This window comes from Penicillium pulvis, assembly GCF_028828015.1.
Source record: "Penicillium pulvis strain IBT 33274 chromosome Unknown contig_10_segment0_segment0, whole genome shotgun sequence".
In the NCBI taxonomy this organism is placed as follows: Eukaryota; Fungi; Ascomycota; class Eurotiomycetes; order Eurotiales; family Aspergillaceae; genus Penicillium; species Penicillium pulvis.
Genome location: NW_026643071.1, coordinates 2,481,423 through 2,494,867, shown reverse-complemented (window position 1 = coordinate 2,494,867; position 13,445 = coordinate 2,481,423). Strand labels below are relative to the sequence as shown.

General features: G+C 46.7%; 6 protein-coding genes across 6 annotated transcripts; 1 reads left to right on the top strand and 5 right to left on the bottom strand.

Annotated features, from left to right (window-relative positions):
- Positions 1-709: 709 nt before the first annotated feature.
- Positions 710-2,215, bottom strand: N7503_000943 (class I SAM-dependent methyltransferase; the record flags this gene model as incomplete). Its single annotated transcript, XM_057060504.1, has 7 exons — positions 710-1,217; positions 1,276-1,431; positions 1,492-1,602; positions 1,658-1,668; positions 1,730-1,801; positions 1,902-2,009; positions 2,072-2,215. The coding sequence occupies 7 exons, from the start codon at positions 2,213-2,215 to the stop codon at positions 710-712; spliced, it is 1,110 nt and encodes a 369-aa protein (XP_056927427.1).
- Positions 2,216-3,442: 1,227 nt separating this feature from the next.
- On the bottom strand, positions 3,443-4,405 carry N7503_000942 (uncharacterized protein; the record flags this gene model as incomplete). Its single annotated transcript, XM_057060503.1, has 1 exon — positions 3,443-4,405. The coding sequence occupies one exon, from the start codon at positions 4,403-4,405 to the stop codon at positions 3,443-3,445; it is 963 nt and encodes a 320-aa protein (XP_056927426.1).
- Positions 4,406-4,696: 291 nt separating this feature from the next.
- On the top strand, positions 4,697-8,773 carry N7503_000941 (CHAT domain-containing protein; the record flags this gene model as incomplete). Its single annotated transcript, XM_057060502.1, has 1 exon — positions 4,697-8,773. The coding sequence occupies one exon, from the start codon at positions 4,697-4,699 to the stop codon at positions 8,771-8,773; it is 4,077 nt and encodes a 1,358-aa protein (XP_056927425.1).
- A 635-nt stretch (positions 8,774-9,408) lies between these two features.
- Positions 9,409-10,773, bottom strand: N7503_000940 (cytochrome P450; the record flags this gene model as incomplete). Its single annotated transcript, XM_057060501.1, has 2 exons — positions 9,409-9,832; positions 9,905-10,773. The coding sequence occupies 2 exons, from the start codon at positions 10,771-10,773 to the stop codon at positions 9,409-9,411; spliced, it is 1,293 nt and encodes a 430-aa protein (XP_056927424.1).
- A 99-nt stretch (positions 10,774-10,872) lies between these two features.
- N7503_000939 (uncharacterized protein) lies at positions 10,873-11,237 on the bottom strand (the record flags this gene model as incomplete). The annotated part of the gene is made up of 2 exons (XM_057060500.1): positions 10,873-11,046; positions 11,142-11,237. 2 exons carry the CDS (start codon positions 11,235-11,237, stop codon positions 10,873-10,875), a joined length of 270 nt encoding a protein of 89 aa, XP_056927423.1.
- Positions 11,238-12,017: 780 nt separating this feature from the next.
- Positions 12,018-13,097, bottom strand: N7503_000938 (NAD(P)-binding protein; the record flags this gene model as incomplete). Its single annotated transcript, XM_057060499.1, has 4 exons — positions 12,018-12,330; positions 12,405-12,682; positions 12,746-12,981; positions 13,034-13,097. 4 exons carry the CDS (start codon positions 13,095-13,097, stop codon positions 12,018-12,020), a joined length of 891 nt encoding a protein of 296 aa, XP_056927422.1.
- Between the last annotated feature and the right edge of the window lie 348 nt (positions 13,098-13,445).

Here is a 13,445-nt window from a genome sequence, read left to right as displayed (position 1 = left end):
CTTGGGTATTGAAAAGAAGTTACACCGCATTGACGAGATTTACATTCTTCTAGCCCGCAAATAAGAAGTAAGCTGTATCTATATATCTCTTCAGCTAAGTAGGACTCTCAAGTACAGTATTAAAAACTTTATCTATATATTCTCGCCTATTGTAGGCATCTGTAGATAAATGTGCGATGGCAATGTATATCCTACAATTTTCATATAGGGGACTCTGCTATACCGGGTATATTTGGAATCACATCTACGATCCCAAAGTCAATAGCTAAAGGCAAAAGAAACCTATCAATATATATCGGTACTCTCATGACACTGAGGATTGTCCCAGGGCTGATATTTCGCAAAGGCAGGTTATCGGAATACAAGTACAACTGTGGGTCATGGGATTTCAAAGAAAGGCACAAGAAAGGGTCCTTGAGATTGTCTATTCCTATGACAACCTTCAAGCTATACAAGTGCTTTGGTAATGTTGTGAGTATTTTCTAGTAGAATATAGATGCTTTCATTACAATACAGCACAGAAGTAGGTTCCTTGGCGAATTTATGTATACATATATTCGGCTCATCGAAGCAGATATCCACTATCATTCATATATGCCGAAGGGAGATTACATAAGTAGCGAACAGCTTTCAATGTTTTTAGAGAAAAAAGCACCTGAATATTAAGAGTGGAGTGGCTTTCTCCCATAGACAGCGACTCTGCGCGTAGTTAGTACGAGTACTCGGGCCATTCGCGGGGGTGGGGTTGACTGTACGTTTCAACATAGGCATGTAACTTCTTATCCCGCAGCTCCTGCTTGACCAAAGCATTGTGAATCTTGGCCACATCGGGGCTCCATCCTAGCACCTGCGTGTACAAGCGCAGTGAATAGGAATCGATGGCTTGCTGCAACTGAACTGCCTGGTACTTCCCCAGGGCCTTCAAATTGGGATCGCGCGGCCAGGGCGAGAACGGCAGCACGTAGACCGACAAAGTGACATCCTCAAAGCCGGCTGCAATCATCCATTCCTTCAACTTATGGTATATGTTCAGCTCCCGCCCGCTCTTGTCGCCAGCGATATTGATGGCCTGTTGCCATTGCATGAGCGCAGAATCTTGTTTGAGGGAGCCATCATCACTCCTGGCCCAAACGGCACTTTCGTGGGATTCAAAATAGCCGCCAGGCTTGACATGGTCGTAGATCCGGCGGAGAAACCCGGGCCAGTCGGCCACACATCTACTCAGTGTATCAGATTGACACACTCAAAGTAGGGGGACGGGTGGTAGGGACCTACCCTGCCAAGCATCGTGCATGAATAAAGTCAAAGTGGTTTTGTTCATATTGCCAATCGCTTTCAAAGTCCTCCACTATGAACTCAATATTTGGGGCCACCCAACTAGGCTGGATGGGGCTGATGTCATTCCCAATAACGTGGGCGCTAGGAAATTTCCTACCATCTGAAGTCAGTTTTGCTGGCGTGGAAAGATCGGGTTGTGAGACTTTGACGTACTCTGCAATGTCCAAAGCCCAAATGCCTGTTCCGGTTCCCAAGTCAAGAATGTTCTCTGGTGATGATTTAATAGGGGCATTGTAGAGCTCTCCGCCCAGTAGCATCAACCATCTGCACAACTCTAGTTAGCCACAATCATTTATCAATAATGTATTGCTTCACATACATGTGATGTGTCTGGAAAGGGAGTCAGTGTTGAAACACGTATTACTAGAGAATCCTAGAGATAGTTTCGTACCAAATCCATTCGATCCTGTTCCTCTTCATCATTCGGCATCCTGCCTTTGTCAGTCTTCGCAGTCAGGGGCCTCTAGGCGAAAGTGTGAAGATACATATAATTTCCCTACTTGTAGGTCAGTAGGTGAATCAAACCCAGTATCAAGGGCAAAATCCTGAGCAAGACTACTTACTAAGCTGGTGCTACAATATCGCCGACCATTTTCATACTCGAACTCGAGCACGCTCGACGACAGAGAGGTGAGATCGGAAAGTTCATCATCGAAATGGCTACTAGTGTCCTAAAAGATGACGTCAGTCTGAACCCCGGATCGCAATGAACCAAGCACTTGAGTCCACATACGTCGCTAAAACTATCGATCGCGATTGGATAGGGCGCGTTGAAAGGGATCTCAGAATTGACGTCCGGCGCTTCTTCGGATCGCATTTCTTCAGATCGCGCTTGTTCGGTCGGTGCCAAGGCCGCTTCGTGGGGAGTGGAAGCCATTGTAAATGAATGATTAAAACAACTGAAAATAAATCAGAAGAACGTGGGGAATGGATCTCTACCCCTCTTGGAGATTTGAAATTCGCTTAAAGACATGTCAATCCTCAACACGGGGTGGAGGAATTTGGGTTTGTACCCAGACTGTCGGGTCCAAATGAGAATACAAGTTTTGATTGATCGCGGCATTACGCTCGTTTCTGGATTTCGTAAACGCCAATGGACATCACTGAAACGGGCTGGAACTTGATTCTGCTCTACATGTTCTCCAAGATGTTCCCTGGCCCCGACGTACTTTTTTGTGGCCCAATTGCAGAGCTAGTTGTATCGAAGCCTCAACAACTCTACTAATAAATGAAATGGCATGCGACCCGGAGATATTCAAGGTCAGAGGGAGCAGGCGCTGATCTGATCCCAGTGAGGCTTTCTTAGCGCCAATCTCTCACCTGCTGGGTGCCCAAGTTTACATACATCATATCCCTCATAAATTAAGCAAGTTTGTCAAAATACCTTGCTGTTTTTTTCGAGATTAAATGCCGATGATGGCCAGAATGTTCGTCACCCTATTGGTCGGTATATCAATATTAACTCCGCCTGCCATGATTGGTCAGTCCTTTTGAGTCCAGCTTGTAGAAGATCACGTCAGCGCTTTCCTGAACAGGCTGAAGATTACATAAAAGCGGCAAGGGTTCCACACCACACAAAAAAAAAAACATACAACAGTCAGGATTCGCATGTGGTCACCCACCATACTACTAACTAACCGGCGTGTGGCTTAAGTACGGCTGAGCGGACGGGAAGCCCTGTTCTCCACACCCTATGGTCGTATGTACAAGATTCTATATAGAAATAATTTATATTGATGCAATATGCAATCAAATGATTTTGCTTTTTAGCTGAACAACCTTGTAACATTGGATCGCATATTTTGATGGAATTCTGGCCGAAGTCTATCGTGTGTTCACGATCCATGGAACTTGACAAAAGCAAAATTGAGCACTGTGACTGCCTAGCGACTCAGGTCCAAGCAGGTTATGGGCTTAGATGTACTCCGATGTGTTAAAATATGTATATATTTATCATCAACACATACGCCCTCTCTCTTACATGACAACCATGAAGTCCAACCACCCACTCCTTCGACAGACCAGGAACAGGGCTCAGTAAGAGACAACCTTGGAACCTTGGAACCTTGCAGCCCATAAGTATCCTAGATAAACTTTTCATCAATCAAAAGTCATCATCGCTATTCGTGTCCTCATCCTCTGGCAGGTCTGTCACTTCACCGAGCTCTTCTGAATTCATCAAAGTCTCATACAAACCATCGTCACAACAGTCATGGTCAAAGATCCGGAAATCCTTCCCCTCGGAATCAATATCGCGAAACTTCGCCTTCTCTACTGGCCCCGGCCTAAAAGCATGGGACTGAGGCAATATAGCCGCCAGCCTGCGATATTTGAAATACAATCCCCCGAGGAAGACCACCTTGCTTTCTCCAGGCTCCGTAGCCTCACTTGAAACCCATCCAGCCTCCTCATGGGACGTATACCATGTAGACGAAGGAGCAATTTCACCGATTCCGACGACACCCCCACGAAATCCGACCGATATCTCCTTCCCCTGTTGTGCCCAGGCATTCACCTTTGCCAATCTGGTCCTATACGTGGAAGTGACAATGACAAGACCATGCTCTCGGACATCCGGCCATTTTCGCAAGATGACCTCCGAGTTTTCCTTGCACCAGAGCCGGAAGGCCGTCGAGCCGTAGATCAGGTTTTTGATCACGGGACTCTCCGTCATGAGGATCGCCCCAAAGCCATCATTGTTGCTGTATCTGTACAAGGCCCCGATGTCCACAGGAATTCCGGCTGGGATGAGTGCCGAAGCGCCAGCTTCTAGGTCAATCTTTCTTTGGATGACTTGGCCGCTCAATTTTGGGCCCCAAGATCGTTCGTCGGATGGCGCTGGGTGGAAATGATCAAAATGCGTTAAGCCATTTTGAGTGAGAGCTGATGAGTCGCCTAGGTTTATTATCTTCTGGTCTATTCCAAGCAGCGGTGTCCATTGCCCTCTCTCTGTGAAATAGCCGCAAAAACCGGGCTGCAGTACTTTTGACGATTCTGGCTCGTATAGCGCATAGCCATATGGGTGCTTCAGCATTGACTGCTGATATACTTCCCCCAGTGTGGGCATTGCGGTCGTCAGCTTTCGGGGTAAGTACAGCAGATACGAAAATAGAAGGAGACAGCAGGGTATCAATCAAGGAAGAATAACCGGAAACGTGAGACGTGTCGTGTGTTAGTTTGGCGGGGCTGGTCCCCAGCGTCTCTGCCTAGAAATACGAACATTGGCACCTGGGCATCTTTGCCCCTCCGCTTATGTTACCCCGCGCCAGAGATCTGCTGAGCCAGCTCCCGAGTAGAATGACTCTTTGAATCTGTTGTGTCCTCTCCCCCACCGCTGCTTTTGCCAACGAAGTTAGTCATGGCAGATGAACCCATCAAGAAAGAGATCCACCCCTCTCAAATCGCCGCAACCAAGGCGTCCTTTGACCGAGATCGGCCAACAACGGAAGATCTTCGACCAGGCGACTTTTTCGATGATCCAGACTACCTGGAGACGTTGCCCCATGAGGCGAAAGCTCTGATTTGCGCTGTACAACAGGCAGGAGATCATCCCGACCGACCTGGATTGTGCCATATCCAATCAGAGCTTGCACTTATACGGTATCAGCAGAGTCACAGCGAGGAAGATCTCTCTATGGCTCTTGCCCTCGAAGCCCTATCCCTCCGCTACGTACCGGCCAAACATCCTGGTCGAGGGAAGTCCAACCACCATATGGGCGACCTGCATGTACGAAAATGGAAGTCAGAAAAGAACCATGTTAATATGGATGAGGCTATCAGACATTACACCTTAGCGATTGAAACTGCTCAGGAGAAGGATGAGGTACTTTGTGAATGGGCTTGCGATCTTGCGGTGGTGCAACTGGAACGCTATAAGAAGACGAAGCATGAAAGCGATAAAAAGAAAGCACATCAGTATTTTGATCGGGCTATTAAGCTTTCCGGACAGCTGCCAGTACAGGCACGACATATTTCTAACAAAGGCTACTTCCTATACCTGGTCATATCCGGTAGTGACGCGGAGAAAGAAGTGCAATTGACAGAGTCGATCGCAGTCCAGCAAGAGGCAATCGAATTTTGCGATAGTCATCCGGATCTTTCGTCCCCACCCCAACTTCCATATGGCATGATCTATCGCAATGCTGGCCTGGCCTACATAGCACGGTTCTCCATGAACAAAAAGATTGATGACGGCAAAATGGGATCGTCATTACTCGAAATGGCATTGACTTACGAAAAGCCAGGCGACGAGCACTGGGAGGATTTTACAAACGAGCTTGCCAATATTCAAAAGCTAAACGCACAAGCGTCGGGAGATTCAGACGCGGAAGAAAAAGCTTGCGGTGTATGGCGAAAAGCTATTGAAATCAATCCGCATGCAATCACCCCCAGAATCAATCTAGCAAGGTTCCTTCAAGGAAGGGCGGGGAACTCAGTTGATCGAAGCATTGCGGAAGAGCTTCTGCAGCAGGCTATCGGCCTCGCCGAGGACGCCGTCAAAGTAATGCCACAGGGGCACCGAAATAAGGGGCTGGCGTTTAGTTGTTGCGCTTCGGTGCATTATTCCTTATATGATGTGCGAGGTGAGCTGACTGATATCGACGCAGCCATAGAATGTGCTCAGAAAGCTACATGTGACGAGATCGATGTGAATCTATGGGATCACTATCGCCTGCTTGCTCAGGCTCTGATTCTGAGGTACGAACGCCTCAACCGTGGGGATGATCTGCGAGATGCCAGCGCCGCTGTCATGATGGGTCTTTCCAAATGCCCAGCAGAAGATATGCATAGCAAAATCCAGTGCATGTGGGTTGCTGCTAAGATAAGTCGGGCAAATTATGACCAAACTCGACACTTGGATGTACTCAAGAAAACTTGCTTTGCATTTTCGGGGATAAGCCTGCTTATGCCGAAGGATTCACCATCAAGAGCATTGCTCTTGAACGACCTGGGAAATGCTTACACCGAACTGTTCTGTCATGAGACATTGCCTTCCCAACTCGAGAATGCAATTAATGCGTACGAGGAAGCGTTGTCAGGCCTAAAAAAGCTCCATGGGAATGAACAACACCCTGATATTTTCATGCTTAATGCTGCTCTTGGAAATGTCATGACGCAACGATTTCTCCACTGGAAAGCCGAAGCGGACATTGAATCTGCGATCAAGTACTATCGCAGGAGCCTCTTGCAGATTAACAAATACCACCCAAGGTATTCTATACGTGTGGGGAACCTATGTTATGCGCTACAGCTTCGCTTTGACGCCAAGAAAGATCTAAAAGATCTTAAAGATGCGCAGAACATCCTCCATCTGGCACTAGAGGAGCCAGGGAAGCTAAGTGTTGAAACAAAGACGGGACTAGCCATGCACTTGGGCAACATCTATCAATTCACATTCAAAGCCACCGGCGAGCGGGCTGACTTGGAGAACGCTATTGATCAGTACAACATGTCTTTAATGGTTGAAGGCGCTTCTTCCTCCTCCTCGACATATGGAATAACATTTCTCAACAAAGCTGTTGCCCTCCAACAATTTGCTATGATGACTGGTGACCCTTCCGACTTTGAAGCCAGTGGGAAAGCGTTTCTAGAAGTGCAGAAACTATTGAGTGAAGGTAATCCAAATTATTGGAAGGCTGTGTTAAATCACGCCAATCTAATAAAAGCCAGACATGAGCGAAAGCTGGGATCTGATGTCAAAGAGGATGCGTATCAAGCGCTACAAAAATACGAGTATCTTGCACGCAAGGCCACAGTTCCGGCATCGGTACGCATCAGTGTAGCATCGATAGCAGCGAATCTTGCTATCGATGAGCTAAATGATCCAGCGCGAGCCCGGGATAACATTCTTATAAGTCTCAGGCTACTACCGGAAGCTATCCTGATGCATGAGAGTCGATTGAAGCAGTTGGAATTTATCAGAGAATATCAGCTCATCCCAGGGTCTGTCGCTTCTTTGTCACTAAGTGCCGGAGACTCTCCAAATGTCGTGATCCACCGCCTTGAGGCTGGCCGTGCATTCATTTGGGACCGCATCCAAGGCCGACCAACTCGACTTGATGATCTGGAAGTTGAGAATCCGGAACTAGCTGGACGCTTCCGCAAATTACAGCAGCGAGTATTTCATCAGAATCGCCACGTTGACCGATCCAATAACATTGATCTGACATCGATCGCTCTGGACGATGTCAACAGGATGCACCGACATCATGATACAGATGCTTTTCGCGAGGTACTCGAGGAGATCAGAGCACTTCCTGGATTTAGCTCTTTTTTGAAGACCCCGGACACTCCTGCTGATATTCAATCCTACGCTCATGATGCGCCAATTGTCTTTATCAACGTCACTGCTTACCGGAGCGATGCTGTTGTGATCACAAGGGATGGCGTTCACCATTTGCCTCTCCCCTCTATTCATATAGAGCAAGTCAAGGCGTATGTATTGCGATTTGCGGTAGCACTGCATCATCTCGGAAATGAAAATGACCAAGCCGAAGCACTATCGGAGTACCAGGCAGTGATGGGGTGGCTCTGGGAAGTAGCAGCAAAGCCAGTCTTAAGCTTCATAGATTGGGACAAATACATTCGAGGACCTAATGGCAAGCCTCGGATCATATGGGTCTCCGTAGGGTGGCTAAGCGTCCTGCCGATCCATGCTGCAGGGGACTTCGAAACTCCACCATCATCCAATAGTAAGAAACCAACATGCGTCCACGATATGGTTGTGTCTTCATACACAAACTCTTTGAAGGCTCTGGAATTTATCAGACACATCGCCGAGCAACGAAAAAACAGGCCGCAGTCAAGCACAAGTCCACAGGCCATCGTTGCAGCCATGGCGGCAACCCCTGGATTCGGCCCAGAAGCCGACCTAAATGTCGAGCCCGAGATCAATGCAATCAAAAACATTCTTTCGCCATCAGTTGGTGTCGAAGTACTCATGCAACCCAGTTCCTCCACAGTCAAGGCAAACATCACACCAGAAACAGCTATCCTACATTTTGCCTGCCACGCTCGGGCTGATGACAAAGATCCATCAAGAAGCGCCATCATGTTGCAGGATAACCAGACCAAGCCTCCTCCACTATCGGTGAGAACCCTTCTCAACCTCGACTTGAAAAGTTGTGAGCTTGTCTATTTATCTGCTTGCGAGTCAGGAGTAAGTAAAGTGCTGTCACTACGGGACGAGGGTATTCATATTGCAGGTGCATTCCACATCGCTGGAGTATCACATGTCATCTCTACGTTGTGGAAGGTATCTGACACTGTTTCTGCCGGGCTTGCTGAATTTTTCTATGCTAATTTGATGGAGACTGGACGAGATCGTTTAAATTTGGATATGGCACCGTATGCTCTTCATGAGGCCATTGGGCAGATGAGACGAAGGGGTGTACATCCTATCTTTTGGGCAGCCTTCATTCATTCTGGGCCTTGATGCCAGTTATTTTTTTTTTGTTTTTTAGCTCGTATAATTCGAGTCTGAAAATTTTATCCTGCATTACAGAGCCAGAATATTTGTTTCCGAATCGAAACCGTGGTTCGATAACATACTCGATAATTCACACCATGCTGGAGGTCTCCGTATTATGAGTTGCCATAATGCCAACCTTTTTCGAAGTGATCTCCCCAAAGCACAACCCAGTATTACATAGCCTGCGCAAAAGTATATGTACATCGGTAGCTCCAATGGAAGATTCTCAGCGTATCGAGTTTTTGCCTCGTGGCCATCAAGGGATAAAACAGGCTCAGGCAATACAGTCTCCACAAAGAGGAGAACATTTTGAGTTCCTAAAACTTGACGGGTATATACTCAGCATGAGAGGAAGGGTAAAACGAATATAACGTTGATGTATTTGTATTGCTATCTCAGAGTGATGAGAATAAAACCATGGAAGGGGAAAGGCAAGAAGGAATGAGAAGGCAAAATGAAGATCACATCACTCAATCACAACCCCACACGAACTTTTGTTCAGATTCTGCTCCTTTTTCAACGCGCCAAAGATCAGAGCTTGCTTGGACATGCGAGAATCAACTCGAATATATGAGTTCAATATGCCCATAATGAGAGTTCTACAGCGTGGTCTTCTTCCGCGACCAATTCAGCCCGCTCGCTTGTGCCTTCGCCCATGTCTCCACGATTCGCGCATGCCTTGCACTTCTAGGCAATAAGTGGCAGACAAACCGCCTAGGAATTGTGAGGAAGCCGTTTTCTGTGCGTGTTTCAAGTTCGATGATATTTCCATGGGAATCTTTGCCTTTCGTAATGTTGAAGGCCCAAACAGTTCGCGCGAGGTTGATGAACAAAGAATTCTGTGCGACATGACCCCCTGAGCAGGACCGTCGACCGGCGCCATATTTGAAGTGATCTCGCGCATCTGGATCAGCTGTGTTCATTGATTCAGCTGTTGTCATAGTCGTGTAAGGCTCCTTCATGTACCGCATTGGCTCGAAGTCCTCGGGAGAATCCCAGCGGGCGGGATCAAAATGAATCGTCCTGTAAATTCAAGAAATATGTAAGTTTCTTTATCTTTGGGACGTAGCCCCAAGATCGAAAAAAGATACATACCACCAACTGAGAACAATCGTCGAGCCCTTGGGTATGAAAAACTCATTGTACCAATCGTCTTCGGTGGTTGCGTGGGGTGCGCCTAATTTTGAAACCGGTCTCCAACGTAAGGCTTCCCGCGCCATTGCCGCAATATATGGAAGGTTCAACTCATCTTCAAACGTTGGCAAGCGATCTCCACCAACAACGCGATCAACCTCCTCTTGTGCAGCCTGAAGAACGTGCGGAAACAGCAGGCAGGCCGGAAGCCAGTTATTGATTGTGCTACTGGTTGACTCGCTTCCAGCTTCTACCATTGTTCCTGCTGTGTATGCCGCTGTCTCCTCATCAACGCCGCTTTTGTCGGCGACGTTCAAGTAAAAGTCACGAACAAAACAATCGGGGGCAGTTCCAGCTTTGACCTGCCGAATGAGGTCTCTGTACAAGTCAATGTAGACTTTGGAATCGTATGCATGCCATTCCCGACCGATGTTCCACCAGTTTTGAACTATCTTGGATAGAAGCTTGGCAAGGAAAGGAAAAGTGTCAACGAGCCATCTGCCGGGCTCAGCCATGGCATTGAAATGCTCTAGCAGTGTGTATATGTTTCTATACAAGGGACCATGCCAGTCCGCAATCCGATGTCCATAGGTAATCGTCATGATAACGCTGGAAGAATTTCGACGGTTGATGTAATAAAATTCGCAGTCATCTTTCGCATGAAGAAATTCGTACAAAACTTGTTTCGATTCGAAGTCTTGCACAGGAATACATGAAATGGCTGTTGAAAGGTTGAGCGCAGCATGACTGACTTTACGCAAAGATCGCCAGAGAGAGCCGTATGGCATGAGGAACTGCCGGTGCCCGTTTGAAACCGCGTCGAATGCCATCGGCAAATGTGGTCGGTCGGAATAAATAGAGCCACGCTTGTCCATTAATTCTCGCACTGCAGCAGCAGAATTGAGCCATATATAATGGCTAGGCCCAATTTAAGTGTAAACAATTTCGCCATATTCCTGAGCCCATTCTAATGCGACTTTGGGAATCTTATCGGCGTCTCTCAGGTCTAGCATGTTTCCCAGTATAGGCCATCCACGAGGTCCAGGTGGTAACTTATCAAGGCGTTCATCTCTAGTCCAATAATTGAGAATCAGAATGGTAAACTTGCATGAAAATCAGACCGAGGACTGAAGAAGGAGCTCAGAAGAAGCTCAGTCACAATATGATGATAGATAGGGTGTATAATTGAGCTACTCACCACTAGTGAAACCAGGAGAGCCACATAAGATGCAGCAGAGAGCTTGCTGAAATGATCCAAGGCCTCAGAGGCCTTGGTGAGACTCTCCGAGATCATAATTGTAGTATCCCAGAAAGAAACCTATCTCAAAACCCAATCTCCATTCTCGTTATAGAAAATTTCTGTTATATATCTGATACAATCTCAACGGGGGTGAAAATTGCTGATCGAGATATCCTCATTCCGGTCAGTTCGTATAATAGCTTTCAGGCGATGTTTTTGAGCGACCAATAGTGATAACGGCCTGTCCCCCCCAACTGAATGGGGAAACCCATTTTTTGCGTTGTCCCGAGTGCCGACTAAACAAAATGCCCCAAAAAGGATATATCCCCAAAGGGCCTGATCTAGATCTATCTACTTTATAAACTCTTGAGTTCCGTTTCGTGGAAGCTTTTGCGCCTACCTCGTATTTCGGACAGCAGTATCGCTGAAGACCAGAAGCCAAATTACAAAAAGTCAACAATATTGGTGAATAGAAAAAGTAGGTATTTACTCAGGAAATAAATAACGAACAAGAGCGCATCTTGTATCTAGTAGAGTATGTTCACAAATTATTGGGTCGAGCCAATCAGACTTTTCATGAAGAATACCATAAAAAAAGCATTACCGAACCGAGGAGGAGATCAATCAGCATTTCAACAAAGCTGACGGTCCTGTAGGTTAAATTCCAGTTTTGGGCACATACTTGATTCTGAATTTATTTAGCTTTTCATGGCCGAAGCTGAGATTCTGGTGATAAAGCCAAGAGGAAATAAAAAAAGCGTTCAATAATTCAGATGTTTCGTTGAAAGCAAGAGCAACAAAGGATAGTCTTCAATGACTTTGACAAGAATAATCTCAGTCAGTCGTTCTTTCTTTAGCCAGAACGGACCATATAGGCCCATAAGCCCGATCCAAAGCTTCTTGTGGAATAACCGTTCCAACAAGAGGCGTTTCACTGCTAGATCCTGGAGGGCTTATATTCCAAGTACCAATCGTTCGCTCGCCCGCAGTTGAAATTTCATATACGGTACCTCCCTGGTAGCTTCCATTTTCAATCAAGTTCAACTCAGCTTCGGCAACGCTTTTTGCGGATATAGCGATACTGTCTTGATACCCGAATCGGGCTGAGCGCTCAGGATCTGCTAGCCACAGAGGGGTTTTCACTATGCTGAACAAGTGTCAGAAAATGAAACTTCTTGACAAAAACCGTGGTAGGCAATAGGGATTCTTTATTTCACTCACCCAGGGCAGATCGCAACTACCTTGACACCCTCATGCCTATCTAAATCGACCATCGAACGCACGAATCCCACCAAAGCATGCTTTGTGGCGCTGTAGAGTGGAGCTGAAAAATGTCCCGTGTATCCAGTCATTGATGCCATGATGAGAACGACACCCTTTTTGTTGCGACCTAATAATGCCCTGGTTGCAATTCTGGTCAGTTTAAGAGGATGGTTAACATTGATTTGAACGGCCTTGTAGTCATCCGATTCCGTGTCATCCCAAAAATTAGACCACGTCTATTAAATCGTTACGAATAGCCTATTAGCTTATGGCTCCATTTGGGTCGGACTCAATCTTACCGGCTCAAAAACGCCAGCCCCTGCAACATAAACATCAGGGCAATCCCCAAATACGGACTCGGAAGTGGTAATAATCTTCTCCAGCTCTGATCGTTTCGCAACATCACACGGCAGAAATACCAAGTTTGCCGAATCTCGCTCAACCTCCACCGTGGCTTCTTCTGTTAGCTTTAGGTCCGCGATAATGACTTTGGCGCCCTTTGATCGAGCGATTTTCGCAAGCTCCAGATGAATTCCTAATGTTTGAAGTAAGTCCATGAAAGGCAACGACGGATAAATCTGACGTACCAGACCCTCCTCCTGTAATTGCGAGTATCTTCCCGTCCAAGTTCACATCCCCGACGAAAGCCATGTTTTCGTTCGATGCCACTTCTCTTTTCGCAGGGGAAACCCAGTTGGATAAATGATCGAGTTTTAAATATTGGTATGGCGGATAAGGAATAAGCCATAGCATGGCCAGTAAGAGGCCTGTCAATTTTGGCTTGGCGTCAGCTTGAGGCCTAGGCCTCCAACATCCGTCTCGATCGGGTCTACTAAGTCTACCTCCACCGGAACCCCTTGATATTTCACTCCCCCTTTCCCAGATTTATTGCTTACAAACATTAGATTAATCAGCCTGAGGTTGAAACCCTGTTCATAAAAGATGCGGGGATAATTCCAAAAGCAAAAGTCTCCCAGCTGAGGGTATATGTCAAACATT